General features: G+C 38.7%; 1 protein-coding gene across 2 annotated transcripts in view; it reads right to left on the bottom strand.

Annotated features, from left to right (window-relative positions):
* tgfbr3 (transforming growth factor, beta receptor III) overlaps positions 1 to 18,392 on the bottom strand; it is a 73,335-nt gene extending 54,943 nt beyond the window's left edge. For both annotated transcript variants that reach the window (XM_085265509.1, XM_085265508.1), the window contains exons 1-2: positions 18,174 to 18,392; positions 13,611 to 13,788 (exon numbers count right to left, since the gene is read on the bottom strand). In XM_085265509.1, coding sequence (XP_085121635.1) covers positions 13,611 to 13,671 — 61 coding nt within the window. In that variant the 5' untranslated portion in view covers positions 13,672 to 13,788; positions 18,174 to 18,392. The remainder of the gene's footprint in view (positions 1 to 13,610; positions 13,789 to 18,173) is intronic.
* Positions 18,393 to 26,880: the final 8,488 nt, after the last annotated feature.

Raw genomic sequence — 26,880 nt, forward strand, 5'->3', positions numbered from 1 at the left:
GAAACGCCAGATTCTCAGATTAAAGCTCACAAAACCATTTCAACAACAACCAAACAGCAAATGAGAGCAGGTACACGGATTCCACACAAAGACGTAAACACAGAGGACCGACGCATCAGAATCAACTTTGTCTTTCTCAGGTTTCTTACCTGACGGCCCGTAGACGGACACGCTGTCGGAGCTTAGCGATTCTGATGCGTCCGGTCCGCGCTGTGTTTACGTCTTTTTGCGCTGATTCTGAGCTGCAGGTTTTGTCTCTCCAACCAAAATTCACCGAGCCAGCAGCAAAAAAAGCAGCAAACTGCGCTTCACATTTGATCAATGTCGTCATGAATTTTGCTGTTTTGCTTCCACGACTATTAAAATCACACTTCATGCACAGCTAGCTCTCTCTCTATCTCTGTACTTCAAGAACAGTTTCCCGTCTCCAATCTCCGTTTTCTGTATTATTCATTCGCTTATTACCCACCAGTCTACCGTTGTTTACAGCGCTGTCGGCTGCTGTCTTTTTCTTTTTCACTTAAATGACCTCTGACAAGAAAGCCTATTTTTTCTGTTGTTCAATACTGAAGAAATTTAAACTTTATATGCAGAACATTGTAGAATATTTTTAAGGTTATCTGCTATAAAAAGCCAGACCAGGAAAATCTCCTTCATGTTTTTCTGTGTTTTATTCTCAGTTACTTTCACACAAAGGCATCTGCTGTGATGTTCACAATTCTGATGAAGTCAGTACTGATAAATGATCAGAATTATAATATTTCTGACTGTCTGAGGCTAAGTTGAATCGAATCGGGACTTTGAAAACCGGAATCGAATGGATTATAGAAATCAGTGATGATACCCAGCCCTAGTGAGCAGCCTAGGCACGACAGAAGTGGATGTAGCTGTAATAGGAAAAGAACTATTGCTAACTTTTCTGTTAAGTTAAGGCCTGATGCTTCTGAAATTCATAGCCAGTGCTCTGACACGGTGTCATCAATCTTTGAATGCTGAAAAAGCACAGTGTATCCAGAAAAACACATATTATATAAATTATTATAAAATTTGTGTACGCCTAACTTTTGTGCCGGTGGTAAAAAGTTAGTCTAGAGCCCTGATCTATTAGTTTATCTGGTTTTTAACTGAATTATAATGGAAGTTAAGTGATCAGTGAGGCCTGCAGTATAACAAAATAAGTCAATTTTAACACTGAAATATGCAAAGCAAGGCTCTGGAGTCCCAGACTAAAAACATGGAGCTGAAAATTAGCACAATATGGTGATCAGTATTTGCAGAGTTCACAACCAGGGCTTCCTGCAGAGTGACTGATTCTACGTGAGAAAAGCACATGAACATGAAAGAGTAGCACCAATGACTGACACGCACTTTAACCTGCTACCTTTTCTCCTTACCACCCCCTGGTTAGATGTTTATTTCTTCAGTTATGCCTTTTTGAGGATTAGTGTCAAATATACAGACACTGAGCCTAACAGAAACGTTGGATATAGTGTGACAAGACCGTGTGCAGGACAAATTTATTTTCTGTAAAAAGATATTAATTAGATTCTTTTATTTTTCTTCACTGTCTAAGCGTCACTGTGATAGTATTAGAGCTCAGATAGGAAGTGAGCATATAAATCCATATTAAGAAGGGAGAGACTGTGCAAATACTCACTTTTGATATATTTAAACAATGTGAGGTCCAAGCAGTGATGTCACTAGACACTTTTCACAGTCCTTGGCAGGCTACTTTTGGACCTCATTTGTTATACACTAATATCTCTTTCAGATATTTTGTTCCAATTCAGCAGATTATTTTTCCAGACTATTATGTGATAACGTATAAAAATCCTGCTCTTGTTTTTATATATTCCCTGACTACAAGCTTCCTCAAAAAAAAATTTTAAGTGAAGAAAACCAGTCTCTATATAATTTGACATTGTGCAGAGTACTGGTTGCTTTGCAGTTTGAAAATCTGTCCTGTTGCTTTCAATTAATAGAACCAGCCTCATGCTTAAAATAACTACAAAAACACCAGGGCAATTGGAGTGGAATTGCAAGAATTTAGAAGAAATAATAAAATAAGATGGCCTGGAGGTAGAAACAATGTTGTAATTATGTTGTAATGCTCTAAATTTTTCTGTTTTTTTACTATAAACAAATATAGTAGATGTCTGTATCACACATATCTTTGTTTATTCCAGTAATAAAATGCATAGAAACATAGGGTAAAAAATATATAAGTGCAGAATTCACATAATGTTATCGCTATCAGATCTAAATCTGGTTGCAACACATTTATTTCATCTATAAAACATATACAGTTGGGTATACTATGAACAAGAGAATAATTTCTCACAATGCCATCTTGAGATAACATACATGTATAGCCACATGTATATCATAGAGGCTGTCTGGGCATTGTACTGAATTTTTTCACATTATGCAACGTATTGTAACTTGTGGTGACTAATTAGTTACCCAGAGCGTGACAGTGTTGAAATCATGACTACGTTTGATAGCAAGGTGATTGCACAGGTCACCAGATAGGAGACAACCTTTCTGCAAACAGTAGACCTAGACTGACTGCAGTAACCTTCAGAGAGATCTTCGAAGGTTTGCAAATAATTGTTATCTAATTTATAAATGCAGACAGATTGCCAACATGTTCCCATCAGTCTGAGTAAGTGTTTGTTAATGAGCACACTTGAGGGCACTTAACTCAACTGGCTGCCAGCTAGTTGTATGCTAGTTCATAGTCCTATAAAGCACGCCAGTTGGTGAGCAAAAATGTAATGTCAAACTGTTAAATTTGAATTTTTGTCTACATAGACATCAACAGATATGTGATGTTCGATGATTCATCGCAGTTAATTGCTGTATTATCGGAAACACATTGAATTTAATTGTCAACATGACCTCAATCAAATTGCAGACTGATACCTGACTGTCGTACGATAGCATTTATGCAAGGCTTTAGAGACAATTTTAGTATGCTTGATAATCTCATTTTTCAGCAAACAAACAGTTAAAGTAAGACTTGGTCTTATTCTGTAAAATAGATACTGACAGAGCTGAACTCTTAAAGAATAATTTGCAGATGAAAAAGATGCTAAATCGCAATATATGTTACTGCAATACTCAGCACATTGGAAAATGCTAAAAATCAAAATAACATCATTTCGACTGTGTGTATAATGTCGTGATAATATCGTATCGTGGCGTGTCTGGTGATTCTAATGTCCAGGATGATGATTTCAAATGTCTTTGTTTATCCAAACAACCCTAAGCTAAAAAAGGCAGGTTGCTAATGATGTTTGCTCCTTTAATGACCAATTTATTCATGTAGACAAACTTCTTCTGTCATAGTCCCTGTGGCTGTCCGGCTGACTCATTAAGGCTACATGTGTTATTGTTTTTGTTTCGCTCTCGCTCTCTCTACCTCTCCTGCCTCCTCCCCTGCCTAGGCGGAGCTCACCACAAGCTCCTGCATTTGGCCACACACCTGCAGGCAATTACACACCTGAGGCTCACCATCCAGCAGTTTCGTGGGCACTACTTAAGGTGGTGGCTCAGAGCTTCTCATCGTTGGACTGTTGTACAGACTCACGTTAGTGTAAGCCTGGCTTTGACTTTCTGTTTGTAAATAGATTTCCCTGGGCCCCGTCCCTTGAGCCTTTCTTGAATTCCCGAGCGTGAGTGTTTGACTGAGCAGTGTGGCGAGTTTTTGCGTGGAGCGTGTTGGAGTAGGAGAGCGGAACGAGTGTGCGTGTGTGGAGCGTGGAGCACCGAGCGAGTGAAGAGACCCTTCCCTTGGATCCCCGGGCCACTGATCTTTCCCCACACTTTGTATATAGTTTACTTGGTGTTTGTAAATAAAAGACTGTTCATTTCAATCTTTCCGTCTGCACTTGAGTCCGTTCAGTCAGCCCAGACACGGTCAAGATTGTGAAACATGTATATGAATTTTTACAATTAGAAAACTACCCCCTGTGAGTGGTGCATCTGACGTCACAGCCCTCTTCTACCATACAAAGAAATATACGCCCCCGTTTCCACAGAATGCACTTTGTTGCTTTCCACAGCATGGCACTGAGCCAACCACTTGGGTACAGGAAGTGATGTCATTCTGTGTGCCAGTTAGGGACAAATCTGATATTCCCACAAAGCCATTTCCAAAGATAAACATACAGAACCGTTCCCCTGTGTGTGTACACATCCTAATTCAGTTGCCAGTATTTCTTCAACAATTCTGACTGTGTTTCTTCAAATGCAAAAGTAAGGCAGCAGCACTGATACACACATTCACTACACAGATAGACAAAAGAGCCGTGGAATAATGTTAAGAAAAAGCCAAGTTAATTAAAATGTATGAAGAAGCATAGAGGTGTATCTTTGAGATATGCCTGTTCCCCTGGGAATGGGATTAAATGAATTGTTATATCTTTCCTTCTTACTGCAGGGCATAATTCCCATGGACCATGAACCTTAAAAACCAGTTTAGAGAACATAATATTCTACCCGCTTTTGTTTTCCTAAGGGGGTTTGGACTAAAGAATCACTAGCTCTGCAGTGTTGACATAAGCACAGCCCACTCACCCCTGAACCTTGAGCCACTACTACAGGAAGTGAGTAAAGCCTTTCATAAGGGTAGTGTAAGTTCACTTCACCGGCCCTCCTATGAAAAGGATTTATCTCTGGACTGTAAAACTTGGAGGCATGAGAGGAGGAAGCTGGAATGGGATGAAGAGAGGAGGGGCAGGGGTGAGCCTGAACGCCATTAGGGAAGTCATAAACTTCGCCATCAAAGTGTGAAGTCTGAAGTTAGATATCCCACAAATCTGTCTGTAACTCAATATCACCCAAACAGTCTTTATTGGTAGATTCATCTCTGCAGCTGGCATACAGTAGAAAACACAGCTAAATCAGACACTCATTTCACTGGATTATATTTTATCTACTGTTTGAAGGGAGTAAGGATATGCAAGCAAAGCTTCTTTTAGTTCCTAAGTATGTTAACAGGTGTTGAGATAATAAATTAACTTCCTTTGGATGTAAACTTCGACGTTGAAAGGCAAGTATGGTCCTATCATTTTGAAGGTTTATGTTCAAGAGTGGCCAAATAAAGGGAAACTTACTTTAAACCAGATCAATACTTACTGCTAGCGCCATTTTTAACTTAAGTACACTTAAGTTAAAGTGTACTTAAATAATGTTACAAAGGGATAAACAATAAGAAACTTCAATAAGTGAAAAATGAATTTCATAGAGTAAAAATTATTTTAATATAAACAGGAAAAAACAAATACTGCATATTAAAAATAGGTTGAAGTAAAAAATAGTTTTTGCAAAGAGATGTCGAGTTCAACTGCCTGCGATCTTCAGGCAGAGAATTCCACAGTCGTCGGGCCTGAACTGCAAAGAACACCTTTAATGACCAACGACTCTTTGGGGCTGCTAACATGCGTCAGGCAGTAACCAGTGTTCATATGCCGTAATCACTTCTGTCTCTTCAAATGACCCCAAACTGACTCAAAGCAGTTTATATCAAGACCCAACATGGTGAAGGACTTCTTTGTTCTTGTCACTCAAGACGGTTCTTTTTTAGTGTTGCTGTATTTTTAAGACAAGTGTCTTGTGGTGGAATGAATGCAGACTTAATCAGATGACTCCCCGAAGGCATCTGTACGTTGCATAACGATCTAAATAGCATAATATAAGACATCAATCTACCAAATAATTACAGAGAAAGAAATGGGTTCAGGTAAGTGACTGATTTGACTGGTCCTTCTAGAAACAAGTTTTGCCACTTGGCCACCGCTTTAACAGTTAATACAACCATGTATCTAATTAATGAGGAGGGAGCCTAAACTTGAATTTCAGTAGTGATTGGCATATAAAAACAGTTCAGACCTGATGCAAACCTCTCCAAAAGTTTGGTGAGTATGCCCAAAAATAAGATTTACAATGTTTTCCCACGGCAGGTTATACTTCTACATATAACATATCTACAAACATACAAACATAGACGGCATTAGAGGTTTATAAGCAGCTCGAACCAGACTGCCAGCATCATGAGCATATTTGGATAATCCCACCAGAATTCTTAACAAAATATTCTAATTCACATTATAGATACCGTAAGTCTGTCACCACACAGCTGAACCTGTTGAAACCTGAAACCTCTACTGCACTATGCATCAACACAGCAACATAAATGGATAACATTTTTCACAGTTGGGTTGCTGATTAGCTTTTTGGGGGCAGGATTGTTTTATTCAGGATTCTTTAAATTATGAATAGAAGGATTTCTCTTAGCTATTTTCTGATATATCAGTATCATCATTTCTAATGACCAATAGATGTAAAAAGTAAAGAAGAGATGAGAGAAACACTCTTTAATAATGTTATGGGTGTTGATGTTGCAAAGTTTGGTCATGTTTAAGTTAGAAGGTTTTTCTTTGTAAATGCAGATCTGAAAAGATACTTAACAGCTTAGTGTAGCTATGATTTATGTAGTATATAACATACTAGGTACTGATAGTGAGACTGGTCATTATTCATCAGCCCTGACAGATGTAGGAGGCTCATGTTGGTAAGTGATCAAAAAAAAACAAAAAAACATGACCACTTACAAGCAGCATATGAAGTCACAGGCAAGCAGGCAAGATGGAAGCGGGTACATTTCTGCCTACCTCTCCATGCAGGCATAAATCAGAGGTCTTTGAAGAGATGGAAGACAAGGCTAATTCCCAGAGGAACACAGGAGCCACTGTGTAAAGTGAGACAGCTGGGGGAGACCGAGCATATGACTAAAGACTGGCTGTGCTACCACTGTATGTCTTTACTGATGGGTGCTGACATGTGCTGTCTGGACCTATAACATCAAAGCAAATAAGTTGTCAACTCAATCAAGAAACAAGAAGGGGCTTTTCATATATATTTAAAGAAGTTGTGAATTTTCCAACTCTGGGACTAATGTAGGCTAGCTTACCTTATCTTTAATAGATAACATCAGCTGAGAATTATACACAAAATAATACAGTAACAGTAAAAAACAAAAATGCAAGAAGGAAGAGTCCTATAATGCTATAACAACAGCAACACAAGCACTGCTACAGTCTGTTACACTGAAATACCATAAGTGGCGTGCAACAGCCATCAGCCAACCCAGCACAAATCAGTTCTCAGCAGTACTGAAACTACCCAAGCAGTACAACATTTACCATGCAATGGAGAGAAATGTCTGTCTTGCAGCTCCAAGGGCAGCTTTCTCATCAATCATAGATGCCTTCAAAAGCCGAGTTTTTGACAACAGCTCGGCGGGGGTTTGGGAACAGCCACATCGTCTGCATTCACAAAGATTTAGACGCAGTTGTGGAAGCAGAGAGGTGTGCCCTGGGGTCTTTCTTCTTGTCCCACTAGATATCAGACTCGTTTCATTTGTGCTGGATCATCTGCTTTGCCAGAACTCTCAATGTAAAGTATTTAATACAATCCACCCAACAGATTTAATAAAAAAAATAAATCTGGCAGATGGACTGGGGATCAAGTGGAGATGAAATGTTTAAGTTAAAGTGCAGTGTTTTAGTTTAATAACCGCAATGTCCCCGTTATACAAAGAGACAACATTCTAAAAATAATTTTGATATAAAAATCAAAATTTGAAAGAGTGTGTTAAATAGACTATAGACAAAAAAGGAAAAACTGGGAGCCGGCATGCTGATCAGGATCACAAGGAAAGTGTTTCTAGGTATCAAGATGAGCCATCCTTAGCCTCCTCAATCTGACATCTGAATTTACACAGGCACACACCCTTACTTACCCGTTAAAATCATAAGTCTTGCCTAGTTAGGCATATTTGGAGGGGAATTTGCCAAAGCAATAAATAACATGAACTTGTTTAATCAATCATATAGCAGCCCAAAATGTCTTTGTTCTTGTGATATTTTATAGAACTATCACTCATATGTGATAACAGGGGCTTTTGAGAAGCAGCAGGCTGCCATCAACAGAAGGCAAAGGCTGAAACAATGCTGGTCCTTTGTGCCAGTAAGTAAGCCCAGTGCAAGAGAGCCAAAGAGGTGGAAAGGGCAAGTCAGACGGCATTTTCACACACACTGGAAGAGACTACATTCCACTGGGCTTCAACTTTACAAAGGGGAGGGCAAAGAAGAAAAATGACTTGTCAAGTGCCATGTTGTCTCATGTATTAACATGCACAAAGGAGGCTTGGGAGGGCCTCTTAACTGGACAGTTAAAAAACAGAAAGTGTGATGAATAATTGGCCAGTTAGAGAAGACCACAGACAATGAATAAGCAAAGAAGATTTTCAACAAATAAATCAATAATCATGCAGCTGAAATGAGCTCCAGCCTCCCTGTGATCTTGAATTGGATAAGCAAATCTTAGGATTTTTTTTCTTGTTTTCTGTTTTGCAGATGCACTATTACAGTGCTTTTTAAGTGTATAACAGCTCACTACAAGCTACTTCAGAACTACTTTCTCTGTCAAATTCTGAAAATCAAGTGGAAAGCATATGTTTGTGATCTATAGCACGGATCAAGCTCTGAAGGTCTTACTGTCATTTTTTGGAAGTCACCCCTGTTTTTAAAAGGGATTATTCCAAAACTGCGACATGGTCTTTCATCAGGACTCATCTGGTGGAAAAGGAGTGGGGAAGGTGAGGCCCCAGGAGGGGTGAGTCTGTTGAAAGACACAACCTGGAGGCCTTCACCTTGCATCCCATATCAGGATTTTTTGAGTCATACGCCCAAATTTGGCATCTTTGCAAAGTGATGAAACTGCACTTAATAAAAAAAAGACACCTCAAGCAATATAATGTGATAGCCCAAAATATTTTTTCTTGCTGCTTCCGTAGGTTATCAGAACAGAGGGAGTCCAATTTTTTACTATTACGCTCTCATTCTTCAATGAAGTCACACTCCACATAACTTTCTTACTCTTACTCTCCAGATTTTTTTTTTTTTTTTTTTTTTTTTTTCCACGGGGCTGTTAAACACAATGGAAAGCGCACGATCACCCCAGCTGTCTCCCATTACTGGCTCTGACCAAAATTATTTACACGCCTGCTTACTGGAACTATGGAGAGAGTGAGAGCGAGAGAGGGGAAGAGAGAGGGTTGGGGGCGGGATTTGGTTGACTCCTTCAGATTTACGTAAGCATCCTCTTAACAAGAGGCTGATAAGAAATGACAGACATAGAAGATCTTGTGTCTGTAGAAACTTGTCTGCTGCACTTCACTTAGGCACTCTTCCATGTGTTGGTGAGAGTCTGCTTTCAAAAAAGCTAGTATATGAGTTAGTAAATCAAACTAAATACTCCACCAATCACTTTACACACTTTACACTGTTAATTAAACTGGGTAATACTGCGGTTCCCTTCATTCATAAGTAAAAGCTATAAACACACAGGGCCGCAATGACTGCCTCCTACTTGACAGCACTGTTAAGATAAAGGCTTCACCATGGGGGAGAGCAGATCTGTAATTAGACAGACTCAGGACACCCGTTGCTATGTAAACATCCCAACCACTCAGCGTAGCAGCACACTGCCTCTGCGCTGCGCTGCTCCGGCTCCTCGCATGAATCACTGGGCCACATCTGGTTTAGCATGCTGGAAGGGACTTTGTCGGTTTGGCACGCCGTGCGTGTGTGGAGTGTGTCGATTTGGACCAGACGACCCACGGCTGCGCTTACTTCTCTCCTCCCCCTGGCTACCCCACCTCTCAGATTACAGCGGTTGCACAATGCTCTCTGGCAGTCCTGACTCTTGCTGGCCCTAAGAAAGCACCGTGGATACACAGACAAACCTTTTGCTCAACTGTGGAGAGAAAGAAAAGTTACAACCACTTTTGGCACCGCAGTGACTCGCGTCTGCCAGGAGTATAGAAAAATGCAGACTGAAAGAAGTTGTTTACTCGAATGTAAAGCTGAAAGCAAACATATGCACTCTGAATATGAGCACGGCTCCAAATTCTCTCTCGTTTTGTTTAACAGTCTACAATGAATCGCTGGAGACAAATTCGCACTAGTAGCTTGGTCATCCATCAAGCCACCTCATAAGTAAAATCAGGATAGACAATAAGAGAGAAAGTGCTTTTGCACTCAATAACGCTGGTGTGTTTTTCAGTTAGCCAACACCCCGGCCTTGTGCCTCCAGTGTAACCAGCATCCTGCCGGAGCTGTTTTTGGCAACTGTCTCAAATTAATATCTGGCGTGGCTCCTGAAAGACTTTATTTCACTGTAAAATCCACAGTCAGCCCCAATGTCCCTAATATATCCTTCACAAAGTTACCATTATGGCATGCTTAGGAGACGCAACCGCAAAATGGCAGCGATCATATTGAGGGAGAAAAAAAAAACAACAACTTATAAACAGCAGAGTGAAGCAGCAGAGCACAGAATTGAAATATGGACATCAAGGTGCTCTCAGTCTGACTTTTAAGAGTTATGGGAGGCTCAGAACCTGGATTGCATTACGCTGAAAGAAGACTCATTGCAGACTAATCTAAACATTACGTAAGAGCACTCCTGACAAGTTTAAGGGCAGATGTGACTGTTTACACAGATGCTGTGCGATAGTAGGAACAGACAGTAAAAGAGAGAGAGGTGAAAGAAAGAGGCTGATGTGGTGTGGAGTGTCCGTGATGTGGTTTGGAGTAAAGAAAAACTGGTAAGCTTCTCAGTGGCAGTTTTAAAAAATATTTGGCAGAAAGCAAAAAGGATAATGTTCTGAATGTGCTATTTGGCATACATTTTCCCTTAAATGATAGAAAACACCCCCCCCCCCCAAAAAAACAAATCATTTGCCAGTAAATCAGTGAATACAGTCACTGCCAATACTCTTTGGAGGAAAGGGCATTTGGTTGTCAAACTGTAAATATCTGTCCCTTGTGACTTAGTATAACAATGCATCTTGCCGTGTGAGGAGGAATTTAGAGGAAAACTTCGTATGGGACTTCATTGTGTTGGAGATCCTGGCATTGTGGCAGAAATTATGTTTGCTCTGCCCACAACACATATTCACTAACTTGCTATTGTCTGAGTAAGAGTCAGCTCTCTGGAGTGCGGTTCAAGCCCCCAGAGAATAAGAGAAGAACTTTTACAATAATTACCTATGGCGGCAATCAGACTGAAACTATGAAAAATGCGAACCACACATTATTCCTGTGCTGCCACAGAAAAACAAAACGGGATACTGCAGTCTAAATCTGGAGTGAGTTCAAGTCGAGAGCCGTACATTGTGAAACTGCTTTCTGTAAACAGGACATCTTACATTCTAAAAAAGAGACCAAACGGAATGAACACTTGAATCTGAATATGGTTTGTGCTCCTTTCAAGTCAGTGTGACAGGTTTGTCCTCAAACTGTAGGGCTAAGTGTCAGGATGGGGTCAGTACACTATGGGATTTGTTCAATTTACCAAACAAAGAAACCCACAGTTGAACTTTGCAGCCAGTGTAGATGTAAAAGCAACGAAAGTTCCTCTAATTACCTCTCATGGCCAACTCCACAACTACTTGAAACTCCACCCACTTCTAGTCAACACAGATGTGGCCACAATTGCCGACTACTCACCCGAAACAGAACATCAACAATTCTCCCAACAACTTTCAAGGGACTGGCATGAAATTTGGTACAGATAATACTGGACCAGAGGTTTTTAGTTTAACGCTATTAGGATTATTTTATTCCCTTGAATTTCTACGCATATGCAGTTTTCTTGTATCCTATTTGGATATTGAGGAAAAAAAGTGGTGCAAATATTCATGGCACTTTATCTTCATTAATAAAGATAAATCGTGATGGATCTGGGTCTGCAAATAGGTTGACATTGTTAGGGTTTTAGCGAAATTCCAAGAAACTCATTCTAGTATTTCTCTACATTTTACAAACTAATTGGCACAAAATCTGCTAAAGACATTCATGCTCCCCAGAGGAAGATCCATGCTGGATTAGATTTTTTTTTTTAATTTGGTCTATAAAATCTTTAAAATATTTTGGTTTTCAGTGTGATGCTTTAAAAAGTTACTGGCTACCAGTTGCTAAATTGCCATTCCAATTTCTCCACACCTGTGAAACTGACAAGTTTTTATGCTTCCAAGGGGATTTATTCTGATGTCTTCATAGATCCATGCATCCATCCTTTGCCATCCAGGTCTGGTCCAGACAGCAGTCTAAAAAGAGATTCCTACACCACTCTCCAGCTCTTCTGGAGAAACACTGAGTCATTACCAAGAGATAACATCTCTACAGAGATTTAATCTCTCCAGCATGCCCTTGCTCTTCCCTGGGACTCCTCCCAGTTGGCCATGATCAGAACACCACATCTAGGAATTGTCCAGGAGACATCACCACCAGCAGATGCTTTTTTAGGTGAGAATAAAATCATCACAGGCATTCTTGCCCCCTCATGATATACTCTATATATTTTGCTGATCCTCCTTGAGTATTCATCCATCAATATTCATATGAGACTTTGCTCTGTCTTTAAACAACATGCAGAATGTACAGTTTGTTTGTTTTTTGTTTTTTTAAAAAGCAGCAAAAATGCTAAGAGAAGAAGATAAATGTAACCTTTTAATATCAGACTATTATAATTGTCATTGTGTGCATGTTAGCATGATAATGCCTTTTTTTCCTTTGTACTGCTCAAGTCTCAAAGAGCTGATATGACTGCAGAGACTTGACTCTCTGTGTGGCAGAACTGCCTTAGGAAGTCTAAAGGCCGCAGTATACCCACGTTTCAGAGAAACTTGTATTTATACCCATGGTTACGGCACAGGAAGCTGCTGCAGTATTCTCCGAACAATAGGTGTCACCACTCAGATAATATCACCACATAAGGGCTGATATAGGGGGAGAAGAAGTTAAAATGAGAAGCCAAGACTTTGTCGAGTGTTTTTTGCGAAGTTTTTCGACAACCTCTCGAGTTTTCAAAAACTGTCAACCTGTAGCACATACAACCACCTGTGTAGCAGTTTACTTATCTATTTTCTCTCTCTTTGGTTTGTCTGCATCACTGCTGTGAATTACGGAGTACTTGGCAGAATCTGAGTCTCATTCCACCCAATCTGACAGATACACGTAGGCCTGCTGAGTGTTTTGTATTCTCAGATCGAACTTGTCAGCACTTTCTTTAGTATAAATCCCCCTTACTCATGACTCTGACAAGCACTGTCTAGAAAGGCATGCTGGGAGAAGGGTGGAAAATCCCATAGCATAGGCAACATTTTGACACCACAATGTTTCAACACCATAACACCATAAGGATTTTTGCAAAGTTTGTATGATTACAACAATTCTGAAGCAGAGCCAAACATCCAGAATAATTAATAAGTTCCATCTTCCAAAACCATACTGGAGTTGTTAACGCCGAGCTAAATTATGCACTTTCAAGTAACAAGTAAATTATCAGGGTTTATTTTTGATTATTCATCTCCTCTAACGCTATAAACTAAAATCATGGTTCACAAACTGAAGTATGAAGCAAACTTCGGTTCAGGAGATGTTTTTGCTCTTCAAACAAACAAACACACATATATCTGATAACACCTAGTCTCACACGAAAAGCATAGGAAGTGGCTTGAAATGAAATAAACATACCTGCAGATGCCAGGCAACATATTGCAAGAAGCATCAAGGGAATATGGGACCTTGTAGCCATTTTATTATTCTGCAGATTCCAGTATGATAAAAGTGGATGAACTGGCCGTTCTTCAGCGTCTCACAAAGGTTTCCCTTCTTGAGAATGGGTCTGCAGAAAGCCACGTTCAGGCTCCAGCTGCAAGTGAACAAAAATAAAAGATGTCAACCAGAAGAAGCAGGTTCAATTAAAGCATTTACAAACAGCAGGGAACTGGGCTCTGCTTAATATACAGCGTGGGAGTGATGAGATGAGACAAGAAGAGAGGCACTTAGGAGACCAGGGGATTAATCTGGGAGGGTTAATTGGAGGTTATGCATGCTTCAAAGGACCAGGCTGCACACACCTTCCAAGCCTGTTAGAGTGTGCAAGTAGTTTGGGATGGATGACTGACTTGCTGGGTGTTAACAGTCCAGAACATGCCACAGGTTATTAACACACTTTAATTTAAAGACTCAGGAAACTCTAGTGGGGTCTTGAGTAAGCAGCTTAGTACCACCGCACTAATTACCATGACCCTGACTGAAGCTTTAACTTAATCTAAGTGTAAACAGTGACGGCTATGACAAGGGGAAAAATGAAATTCATGTACATTTATAAACAAAGAATATCCAGAATTTTACAGAGTTTCTCTCAGAAAGTGGCAGAAGGAAAAATCCTAATCGTCTTGCATAGAAAGGAAAAGGGTGTAAAGTTTAATTATGAAAGTGATTTTTGTACAGTGAAAAATTTAATTGTTTTATTCTAGTTGATAAAACTGGAAAAAAAATTCTGCCACTATAACCACATTCCCCTTCCTTCCGTGGCAAAGGTGGTGGGGTATGTAAGCAGTGCCAATGACTCAAGAGTGGCGGAAAAAACAAGAAACCAAAACTGATTTCTAGTCTGAATCAATCAAAAAGGTCACCTGTCTAGGTTTCACTTTTCAGTTTAAACAAACCGAACAACGCAAACGCATTTCCCAAGTGTTGAGTGTTGTAAAGCTACAGATGGTTAACATGCAAGTGGATAGATAAGCTTATGAAAGAAAAGGGTAAAAGTAACATCCACTGGCCATATAAGGCTGTCAAAAAGGACTAAGTAGCGTGCAATGTCAGTGTGACTGCTGGCAAAACCACCCCACAGATGTCAGCTACTACCTTTGGGAAAAACCCGTTATAAGACGCTTGCAGCTTAGATGCTTTTTGACAAATATATTTAAACACATCATGAAATGTAGAATCATTATATTTTGTAAATTCTTTTGCAATAATTAAGAATTAATTTTCATTTAGCAGATTTAGCAGTATAATTGTAATTATACTTGGTCCTTTTTCTTTTTACAGAAAAAAATGAATGAGGCAGGAGTTAGGCTCAGACGAGCAGGTGCTTTTGACCATGAAGTCCATCTTGCAAAAACAACTGTGTGATATCTGCAGCCGCAGACACGGCTATTACAAGTATATTTTAATGCATTTTTATCAAGGTTATAAATTCCAGTATCAGCAGCAGAAAGATGCCTTCAAAACAGTGCATTATAAGAGTCAGACCAGAGAAGCACAGAACAACTTCAGAGCAGCAAAGCAGATAAGGAACACATGGCCATGCTGTTCTTACATTCTGACAAGTATTAATAAAAACAGTACACTGGAACCTAATATATCCAAATGAAAGCAAGCTTTTCCATTTCCAATAATCCAGCTCGTTGTTTTTCAAAGGCTAAATCAAGATTAAAACGTGGACTTCTGAAAGATTTACCATGTTCCGAAGAATCCTTTTAGCTCTTTCTAATTCTCAGTTATTATGTGGGTATGTTCTGTAGATGCAATCAAAACATGTCTCTAGAAAGATATGGTCCGCAGAAAAAGTTGTGCAAATTTCTTCTCTGATTGATGTCTGACTCTTTGTGGCAAGAAAAGTGAAACTGTTGTCATGTTAGAAGTCTTGTAACAAGAACTGCAGGTGCTCACACTTTAAAGGCACTGTCTCTAACTAGTATAGAGCTGTGTGGAAGAAACACATGTGCATCTATATAACCTGTGGTGAGCTATACAGTGTATATAGGAAGTGATGCACAAAGTACTGAGGTGCATCACTCTGCAGTGCAAGCAGCTTGCACAGGACAAAAGGGCCTTTCACTGTGTGGCAGCTGCAAGGGCTGGGAAGTCATTTTGGAACATCATGACAAATATTACACTTTCAGCTTGTCAGTGAGAACCAGAGCGCTCTGTTTGATTTATGCCGCTCCTTGACCTTCATCTCTTCACTGACTAAACAAAGCTAAACTGTGTTGCAATACCTTTTGGGAAGCAAAGACCAAATCAAAGGAGATTTTCTTTACGTAAAACAGTGTGTAGCTCTTTTGATGTATCTATGGTTGGAATCACATTTGCACTGGGTTACAATACTAAGAAAGCTGGTGGTAAAACAGCTTCTAAAAACCTATGTGCAAAAGATTTAGTCATAGCCTTTTAAAGCTGTTTTGGGTTGGAGAAGGTTTTAACTCTATGCTATGGTGATGGTTTTGTTGCAGCAACAACTCAAATCACCTCATGTGACTTCTTCTCAACCCTGACTGTCTAAGCCGAGCAAAGTATTTCCCTCAAAGAGAATCTGGAAAGTACATTATAGCATGCAGACCCCAGACTGAACGTACTGAACATCAGTGAAACCAAGCTGAATACTTGTGGTCAGTTAAGTGTTAAAGGCCTGGCTTATATCTGTGTCATCACGTATGCATACGCTGCAGTTAAGCGATGTCAAGACCCAAGGGCATTTACAGGGTTCTTGTAATCGCAAAGCCATGCGCGAAGAGAGCAATAACACAAAGGCTGAGGTCTGTGTTATATAGTGCATCTTGTGGTGTATGAGTAAGATACTCAGGATTAATACTCATAAGTCATTTTGAAAATCATGTGGTCATATGAGCTTCTGAAAGAACTATAGTGAGCTCTTCTGCACTTTCAGTGTCTATGGACTGTCACGAGACTGCAATTTCAAAGTCAATACCGATACCCCTCAAAAATTGAAGATTGTCTTAAGGTTGTGCAAAACTGTCTGCGATAGCTTGTACTGTGTTTTTGGTGACATCAAGCTATATTTTTGTTGCTAATCAAATAGAGCTGGTAAAGTAAGCCACAACTGCTTCTGTATAGCAGCTGGCAGACTTTTCTCAGTTTTGATCTGAGACTGTTCCCCTGTTAATGTATTAATGTTACAGATAAAATGTCACAATGTCTCATTTTCCCCTTAGACAGTATCAGGGTTTATCCTGCATTGAAATGGACCTTTGGTGGGTGCCATGTAAACACAATCGGTTGGCACAAAGTAAAAGCAATAACTCTGTTTTACTATAATTAATGAATTTTCAGCCACTTGATTAACAAAAACTTCAACAGACTTGAATATTCTATCAACAAAACATTTTAAAAACGTCTTTTTATGACAGCACTGGCGATCTTATCTCCAGACTGGTCGTAAAACTTAAAAGATGGCTTACAAAATGTTCCATCTATTTATGTAAACATCCATCCATTTTTCCATTTTATTTTCATTAATCCTTATCCAATGTAGCACAGAAGGGGGCTGGAGTCTATGCCAGCCGACACTGAGAGGGAGGGATTGCCAGTCCATCACAGGGTGATAAACAAGCACAGAGAAAGATAAACAAACAATCACACTTATGGACAATTTAGAATCATCAGCCTAAAATAAAAGGCATGTCTGTGAACAGGAGAACATGCAAACTCCTTGCAGACAGGCCCCAGCTAGCCAGAGGGTTCGAACCAGAAACCCTCTTTGTGTGAGGCTAACCGCTTCACCACTGTGCTGTCCAGATAAAATGCAAATAAAATACCTCGTGATTTTGGAGTTTTAACAAATTCATCTATAATAAAAATATATATATGTGGTTGCAGTAATATCCCTGAACTCACCATCTGGATGTGTGAAGCTAAAGCAAGCTAAAAGAATAGAGAAAATATCCTAAGCATGAGCAACCATAACATACAAGTACACCGTGACTGCCACAGTAGTCCTGTCCATTTTAATCCAGTGTAAAGACACGAGTTGACACTCTTAAGTTTTTCTCTAAACTTCTTGCACTGTCAGTCACGTTTGTGCCCACAGAAGCGCGCGGGTGAGAAGAGAAAGCACACCCGTGCGCGCGCGCACACAGTATCGTGCTGTTGTCACTCTGAAGGGAATACTTCACTCAATGTTTACCTGTGCTTTTCTTTAAAGCAGCTTTCTTATGAAACACAACCAAACCAGCAACAAAGAGAATTTAAGCAAGAGCTCTGTGCTGTTAGCCCGTAGCTAACAATCAACAACAGCGGGAGAAAGCAGGAGAGCATGTCAGCGGAATCATGACAGATGTTCTGCTGGAGTTTTGAGCGGCTAAGTACACTGTAACTGTAAACAGCATTTTCAAGGGATTCGCACCCACAGTGCTGCCTGACATTCTTTACATAAACCTTATCTTCTGGACAAAAGCTAAGCGTTATCTAGTCAAAGAATTAGGTCTTGAAAACAAGCGGACATACCATGCAATCTTCAGAAAATGCCCAAGTAAACTTGGTTGAAGTTGAGGTCGCAGCGCTGGATGCGGATATCAAAGTCGTTATTTCGGCTGCACATTCACGCAGTTATTTTTGATGTAGTAGATAAAAAAAAAAATCACAGAGAACAATGTCGACGGGATATTTTATCAGTTTGTGTTCAAACAACCGCACTCGCTCAAAGTTTCTATCAGTTTACTACTATCTGTCTGCCTTTTTACTGAGGGCTTCATCTGGGGGCGGGGCCTGGAGGGAGGAGGCTGAGCTGCTGCGGCAGAGCTTCCCAAAGCAGGGTGCACGGTCTGCTCAGGAGCTCCTGCAGGAGGATCACAAGGTCCTTAAGTGATCGCACATATCTAAGTCCGAATGTGAGAGTGCGTAACTTTAATATCTCAAAAGGACCCTTCAGTCCCATATGAAATATAAAGACTGTAACTGTATAGGCTGTATAGGCTTGCTTCAGGTTAATCTCACCACACAGGCCAACAGAGTGATCCTTATCCACATGGAGGCCTATTATGACAGGTAATACAAATATCTGGTTAACCAAGACTTCTATTTGATGTGCACCTTTTGCTGCAGCAAGAGGACTTTGTTTTGAGTCATGAAAATAATTGTGTTGCAAGGTGTTTGGCGGTAGGGTGTTTCTGTGTAATCCTTTGGCATCTAATGTCCAGTTTATTAAAAATCTCCATGTATAGGATATTGTGCAATTACAATTTTACAAAATACCATGATTTATAACATATGATATAGTAATAGAACAATCAGACATGTTATGACTGTTAAATCAACCATCATCATCTATATGCTTTAACTAAACTGAGGTCAAACTTTGGCAATATTTATTTAACTGAGACAAACATGGCAGACACTTGGGATTGCAAGCAGATGCAGCTTGCAAGCCCAAGTGGCACTTGGTATTCCAGTGACTTGCTAAAGAACAATAATATTTTTGTGAAAAGACCACTGCTGCAGGAAATCCAGAAGTTGTCGGAATAGTTGTACAGTTCAAATAATGTCTAAATTATCCAATCTGTGTCTGATGTGTATGCTTTTTGCATGTGTACTATCCAAAAAGCATACAAACAGAAAAGTCACAGTATCGCTGCAATGCGATGTGAGGAATTCACAAACCATCCAACCTGATTGTACTTTAAGCCAAATCAAAGGAGCTAGTATATAAAAAATGCTGTTATGACAGCTGAATTCTATTCTAGCTGCTTTATGTTCAGGACCATTACGCATTTGAATACATTAGCGCCATCATTAATGTTGAAGAACGTCTATGCTTTTCCTACTATTTCCTACTATGTCTGCTGTGAAAAAGACCATATGCACTCAGTTTGGGTTTATTATTTATTTAAACACTCTGAAAGTGTAATGGATAGGAAATTACCGTCAGCAGATTGAGAGCAGCAGTGACGGGTTGCACTGCACAGTGTCTGAAATGCCCACTGGGTTAAAGATGCAGTCACTAAACATATCATGAAGTCTCTCACCCCAAAAAAACATAAAGTTGTCTACCTTTTTGAATTAGTTCATTGTCACATGATGATGACTACTTAGCAAAAATTACTACTACAGGAAAGACATTAGATGTTCACTGATGGAGTAATTTGTCTGTTTTCTTTGCCTAAAGATAGTGACAAATGAAAGAAAATCCAGTTTTGGGAAGTGTTTTGGGAAAGTATCAGGCTATCAAATTTTCCCAGAACAGCTTTTAGGCCAGCTGACGCAGGACGGATGGCAGGGTAGGTATGGCACATAACTTTCATGCTGATGAAATCATTCAGTGACCGCTCATGGCCTAAGGGCGGAGGCAGTTATCCTCCTACATGTGTTTCATCACAGGGAGTCAAATTCTGTGTTTATTTACAAGGATCCTTCACACTAGGGGGACCAAGGAACCCATTTCACCAAAACAGGCCCCAAAAGCATAACAGAGCCATCAAATCCCATCAGTGCAGAGGTCAAGGTCAAGAGATCAAGTCCTGAGGTTTTACTTTAAATGTGCCATTTGACCGGAGTGAATGTTTTTTATGGTGAATGGGAGATCTGGTGTCACCAGATAGTGATCAAAGACCACCAGAGGCCCTCAAACAAAGACAGTTTAGAGGTTACAGTGTGACTGATGTGATGCCTTTGGGCCTACATACTTTAAATTCTTTTTGTAAAGCAAAATGACAAAAAGAAAACACAAAAAAACCCTTCTCCACTCTGTGAAATATTGTTTTCCATGTGAAGTAGAGCAAACATATATATACACATATATATACATATATATATACACATACACATACACACACACACACACACATATATATATATATATATATTTTTTTTTTTTTATTTAACATTTTTAATTTTTGCCTGTCATTGTGATCATTTCATTAGAAATAAAGATAGTATTCTTATGTATTAGTTTCATATTTATCATCTCGGTCATTTGTATGTTTAAATGTTTTGAAGCGGTTTCTAATATTAGGAAGTTTTTTGTTTTTGTTTTTGTTTTCTTTTACAGCTCTCACAAGAATTTTTTTTGTCACATCCTTTTTATTTCAGCACCCTGCAACCCCCATCACAAGCACTAAACTGTGTGCGGAGCGATTCCTGCGTGTGAAATCTCTCGTACGCTGCTAAACAAACACCGAATTGCTCTGCTGTGATATCAGACTCCCAGCAAAAAGGAGATGCTGTGTGACTTGGTACAACATAAATGTCAGCTTAGTGATTCACCACTAATGAGATGGCACCTGTGACAAGAGGGAAGGAAACTTTTGTTGTGGAAAACACACAAAAACACACTGATGTGCTGCTTTTGAGAGTTGACAAGGAAACGCTCAAAGGGATCAAATTATTTTACATCTCATACATATGCATGTCTCGGTTAAAGTGTTCCACTTTGTTTATTTACACTGTGTTAGGGTTGTGAATACAGCTGAGATGAAGGGGAATAGAAAGTGTAACGGTGCATCAAAGATATGAGCAATCTGAAGCTTCTTCACTTTCCATTAATGTAACTCCCGTTCTTGACTCTTTATTGACCCAGTTGATTGCTCTACCTGTCAAGACCAACCATGCTTTTCACTAATATTGCTCTACTTTGAGTGCCACCAAATGTCACCGCATGAAATAATAAGTGATCTTGGCTGAATTGCATTACACGCAAAAGAAAAATTACAGTTTTAGACAATCTGGGCTTGAACATGTTCATTTTTGCTGTATTGTTATTTTCTATCACTGCTGTGTGTGGTTAATGTATTCTTACAAGTAAATATAAATTACATATACAGATATGTTAAGTAATGGACTACCCATAATAAACTCTTTTGTTCGGCTTCTTTACATGATGTTTCAAGGACACAGACAATGATTTTCTTTTTATACTGGAAGGATCATTTCCTTTTTATGGCAAAGGTAATCTTTCAAAAGACAACAAAAGCAGATTAATGTGTTCAAAGCCAGAATGAAGACAGTAATAAATATATGCAGAATATAAAGTGGTCAAGTTTAAAGCGCAACCTTTTCAGTGTCCTTTACAAGGTGGATAAACACAAAAATAAGTGTCTCAAAACACTGTTAGTAGTGAAGTAGAACTACAACACATATGATATCAGTATTTCAGAGTATTGTGCTTTTCCTTTGTTAACGGAACAGCAATGAAGGTTTTATGAAGTGTACTTTCACCTGACAACACACCCCCACTTTCAAACACACTGCATCTCAGTAGTCAATATTGTCAGCAGTCATCTCAGAAATATAACAACAATTAGACGCCTCCATTGTACAGGTATAGCCACTGTTCTAAAGAGGGTCAAATATTTGCTTCTGTAAGTATTGCAAAAAGACCAAAATCAGATGTACTTTATGCAAGACAAGCCTTTTTTCTCTGATAATATTTTATCTTGAATTGGGTTGAAACAATATTTTTTTGAATGAAAAGAATAAGTTATTATCACAGCGATAGTCCCCCTTGCTTTGTCCTCGGTTCAGCAATGTTTTTGGACACTCCAAACGTTTGAGCAGGGCAGGGTTGTTATTGGACTGCTGTTGACTTGGATTGCAGTGTGTTATCAGATGGAAAGAGTGAAAAGGGATTTTCTGGCCCACATTTTCTCAGTCACACAAAGGCCACAAAAAAAAGGCAAAGCCAACGTTAAAGCCTCATTCCAGCTGGCTCTTGGTACAGCACGGTGTCTTTGACTACTGACCAGGACAGCATCTCACATGTTCTCACTTTGATTTCAAATACCTATCAGTAGCAGGAAAGATGAGAGGGCTTACTGTAGAGCACTAGTTTTATGGTAAAACTGGGGGTTTTCTCCTAAATCATTGCAGAAACACATCTGATTTCTATTTAAATGTGGCCTATTGCTTTTAATTCATTTTAAAACCAAACCAAATGCGGCTATACCACTCCAGACATCTTAAGTTAGATGAATGGATATTCCATCTGGTAACAACATATGAAGACAATAATGCAGCAGGTGAACACACAAATCTGCACATGTATTTTTTTTCTCCAAAGTAGTCAGCTGTGAAAGCATAGTAAAAGTCTTCTTGTAATGTTAATTTAACGTAGCTATTAAGCAACCAGACAGATTGGCAGCACCTCTCCCTTCGGGCATGGCCAGTAAACTTACATATGAGATTCTGAAGTCCCTCAATGTGCTCAAAAGTTTAGACTTTCATTTAGTCTGTTGTTTATTCAAAGATTTTAATTATATTCAAATTTTTCCAGGTTATTTTTTTAACTATTTAAATAAAGGTAAACAAAAAAGACATAAGAAATACATTCTGTCAATCTCACATATAGTTTAAAGGTCACCTGGGAAAAAAAATTGTTGACCTCTTAGAGATCATCTCATATCTGTTATTAAAAGACTTTCATTTTACCAGAGTTGCATTAGAGATTTCCTTGTAATTTGCAATTTTCTTTAGAAAAACAGAGTTTTGTGGTGATTTCTGTCACTCAATTTAAATGTGATGCACAACAGGAGATTTAGTAGATTTAGTTCAAAGTTTCAAAATGGGAATAAGTATTTCTTATTCCCATTTTGGACTGAAAAATAGGGTGAAAAATAAGAAATTGCATTTTATTTACACAACATAAAGTGTAGCATAATAAAAATATGGATTCTGTTGCCCTCTTATGGATGGTATAGAGCAAAGTAGGGATTTGCTCAGCATGTTTTTCTGCTCTTCAGTGAAGGAGTTAGACCATTAAAAATAGTAATACGTGCAGCACAAGCAGAGGTAAGAAAAGTGCCATCCTTTACTAAACCCTGCTCCAGGAACAGGCCATATCGGTTATTAAAAGGCAACCCGACAACATTTTTCAAGGGTTACCAAACACGAGACATTCTCAGCCCAACTACTGAGAATAAAATTAATGTAGCATGGTTATATTTCAACTCTATAGTTTTCAATTGATTTAGAATTAGAACACTTTTAATAAGATCATCATTTCCTGGCTGATTGTTGTCAGGCTTTTATTTACGCTGTGTATGAAGTTTGGGTTAGAATCCCACTGGAATTACAGGGAAAAGACGTTTATTGTCATCTGAATAGAGCCAAATATTATTTATTGCCTTATAGCTTTGGAGTTGCTACTGGATTTAGGATCATCTTAGGTGGGAATTTTAAAAAGTAAATAAATTAAAAGTTTTAAGCAAAGTAATAATGCCATCAAATTGTATTTAATGCATAAATACTCAATTTTATAAAATGGAAATATTCTAGTCATTTTGATATTAATGTAAGTTATATTAACCATCATGTCTGTCTTGATGTGTTGTTGTTTGAATTAGAGTTAATCCTGATTATTTAACATTTGCTTAGCTAATACAGAACAATGTGTCACCTAGGATCACTAAAGGTTTGGAATGTGGTAAATCAGCCTTTCCTGAAAATAATATGACAAGTACTTTTCAAGTAACATAAAGTAGCATTAAAGCTATTTGACTTCTGATTAGAAGCAGTTAAATGTGTAAACAGTGTCTGTTCCCTCACTTCTTTTGAGTTTATGTTTGTTCATTCAAAAACAAATACCCGTTGTTTCTCCTCACTTTTGAAACATGGGCAGGGCAGAACCTTTTCCTTTATGACCTCCTCCCTTCTCAACAAGCTTCCGGTAATTGTCAGGGGAACTCACACTGTGTCAGTATTTACGCTCAGATTCAAAACTCATTCTGTCTGCCTATACCTTTCACTTTCTGAACTTCCTTGCATTTGGTCTTTTATTGGTATACTGAAGACTGTTTAACACCCCTTTCTGCCTCAGTTCCTAAAAGGTCTACTTCTTGCATTTAAATTTAGTTTGATGCTATATAAATTACAATATACATGTAAACACGTGTTTTCACTTTAGACTGCAGTCAAAAATCTCTTTTACTTACAAAGATATACAAGTGAGCCTTTAAAAAAAACTAAAACCTCCAAAAAACAAACTGATGTTTATGTTCTGAGTTTACTTCCAGATGTTTAAATGACAGCCAATAATTTCATAATGACATTTAAACAGAAACGTGAATATTCCAGTTAAATAATTTGTGGGTATGTGGGACATAAAGGAAAGCAACATGCCGCCTCCTTTTGCACTCGAAGCTGTATAATTTCACCACACATTTTTGGCCATGGCTCCATCTTGTGGAAAAAAGGTGCAAGTGACTAATGTCGAATTAGTTTTATACTCCTTTTTACTGACAGGCTAAAAGACTTAAAAATACAATATTTTACAAATTACCTTAGAAAGAAAACAGGTAATATACATATAAAAATGCATGCACAAATACACTCACCGGCCACTTCATTAGGTACACTTTGGTAGTGCCAGGTTGTTCCCACTTTTGACTTCAGGACTACACTCATTCGTCATGGTACCGATTTAACAAGATGATAAAGGTAACTGAATCATTCCTCAGAGTTTTTGGTCCATACTAACATCATAGCATTGTGTAGTTGCGGCAGATTTGCAGCTACAGATCCATGATGCAAATCTCCTGCTCAACCACATCCCAGAGGTGCTCCATTGGATTGAGATATGGTGACTGAGGAGGCCATCTCAGAATAGTGAACTCATCATGTTCAAGAAACCAATTTGAGATTAACTGAGTTTTGTGACATGGTGCATTAGTCTGCTGGAAACAGCCATGAGAAGGCTATACTGAAGTCATAAAAGGGATAGCACGAGCATCAGCATCAGCAACATGGTGACCATGGAGTTTAAATGATGACCACGTGGTACAAAGGAGTCCAAGATGTAATATATCCCCTATATCATTATGCTACCTTCACGAGCCTAAACCATGGATACAAGGCTGGATGGATCCATGCTCTCTACCATCCGAATATTCCACTACTAATTGGAACTCATTAGACCAGGTAAATTTTTCACAATTTTCTAATCACAGTGGCAATTTTTTCTATATATCAGATTTCATTAGAAGCAAACTTAATGTACTTAACATGGAAGAACTTAAAAAGTGGTGGTAGGTTTACAATGCCAAAGGCAGTAAAAAACTACAAAATGTAATAAAACAAAGCAAAACAATGCTGATCTACAATCTTCTGTCCAGTTTTTGTGGAGCCTGTATAAACAGGAGCCGTAATTTCTTTTTCTTAGATGACAGGAGTGGCACCCAGTTTGAACTTTGCTAATGTAGCTCCTCTGTTTTATATAGGCATAAAGCAGTCTGGCCATTCTTCTCTGACCTCAGACATTAATAAGGTATTTTCAACCAGAAAACTGCTGCTCACTTGACATTTCTGGACCATTCTCTGTAAATCCTAGAGCGAAAATCAAAGTAGATCAAAAGATTCTGAAATACTCAAAACCAGCCTGTCTGATACCGACAATCATGCATGTTTAAAGTCACTTAAATCACCTTTCTTCCCCATTCTGATGCTCAGTTTGAACTTCAGCAGGTCATCTTCACCATGTCTACATACCTAAAAGCACTGAGTTGACCATTCAGGTTCAATAATAAGGAAAGGAATAATTAGAAAGAATATTGCCACTAAATTAATTAATGAAATAATTGAAAATTTAAAACATGCACCACTTGAATTATAAGAGCAAAGTTCTCCTTTCATTAAAAAGAGCAGCAGCAGGAAGAAGAAATTCCACCAAAGAAGCAGCAATCCACTTGTTGTGGTATAGTAGCCTACAGCCTCCACCTTTTAATAGGGGTAATTAGATTCCAGCATTTCATTTGGCACAAACTCATTTTAAACACAAGATTGGAAATATTTAAAGGGGGGGGTGTTTGGTGAATTCTGGACAAATTTGTATTAAATGGCATTACACAATGAAGAAATTTGACCCAGTCCTGGCAATTTTATTGTCACTGCATAGACACACTCAAACTCATTGAAGGCTTGTTTTATTTTAATTGTTCGTACTTAATAACACCAATTTTGTTATTTTTAAATGTTAACTCAACTTCAACTTAAATTCAAGGCCTGTTTCTATTTCGCAGGAAGTAAAATTATGTCTGCTTCAGGTGATCCTTGTAAAAGTCACATTCACCTCAAGCCCTCTAATATTTTCCACTTTCCTTTCACAACTAAGAAAAGCCCTTAAAACTGTTTACTATTGATTAGAAATTATAATGTCTCGTTGCATTTCAAAAGTACAAAAAAAATTAAATGAAAACTTTGAGTAACGGCGCGTAATTCAAGTTGTTTC

This window comes from Mchenga conophoros, linkage group LG23 (assembly GCF_057382185.1).
Source record: "Mchenga conophoros isolate Kocher_MC1m ecotype Shallow Benthic linkage group LG23, M_conophoros_male_GT1.1, whole genome shotgun sequence".
Taxonomy (NCBI): Eukaryota; Metazoa; Chordata; class Actinopteri; order Cichliformes; family Cichlidae; genus Mchenga; species Mchenga conophoros.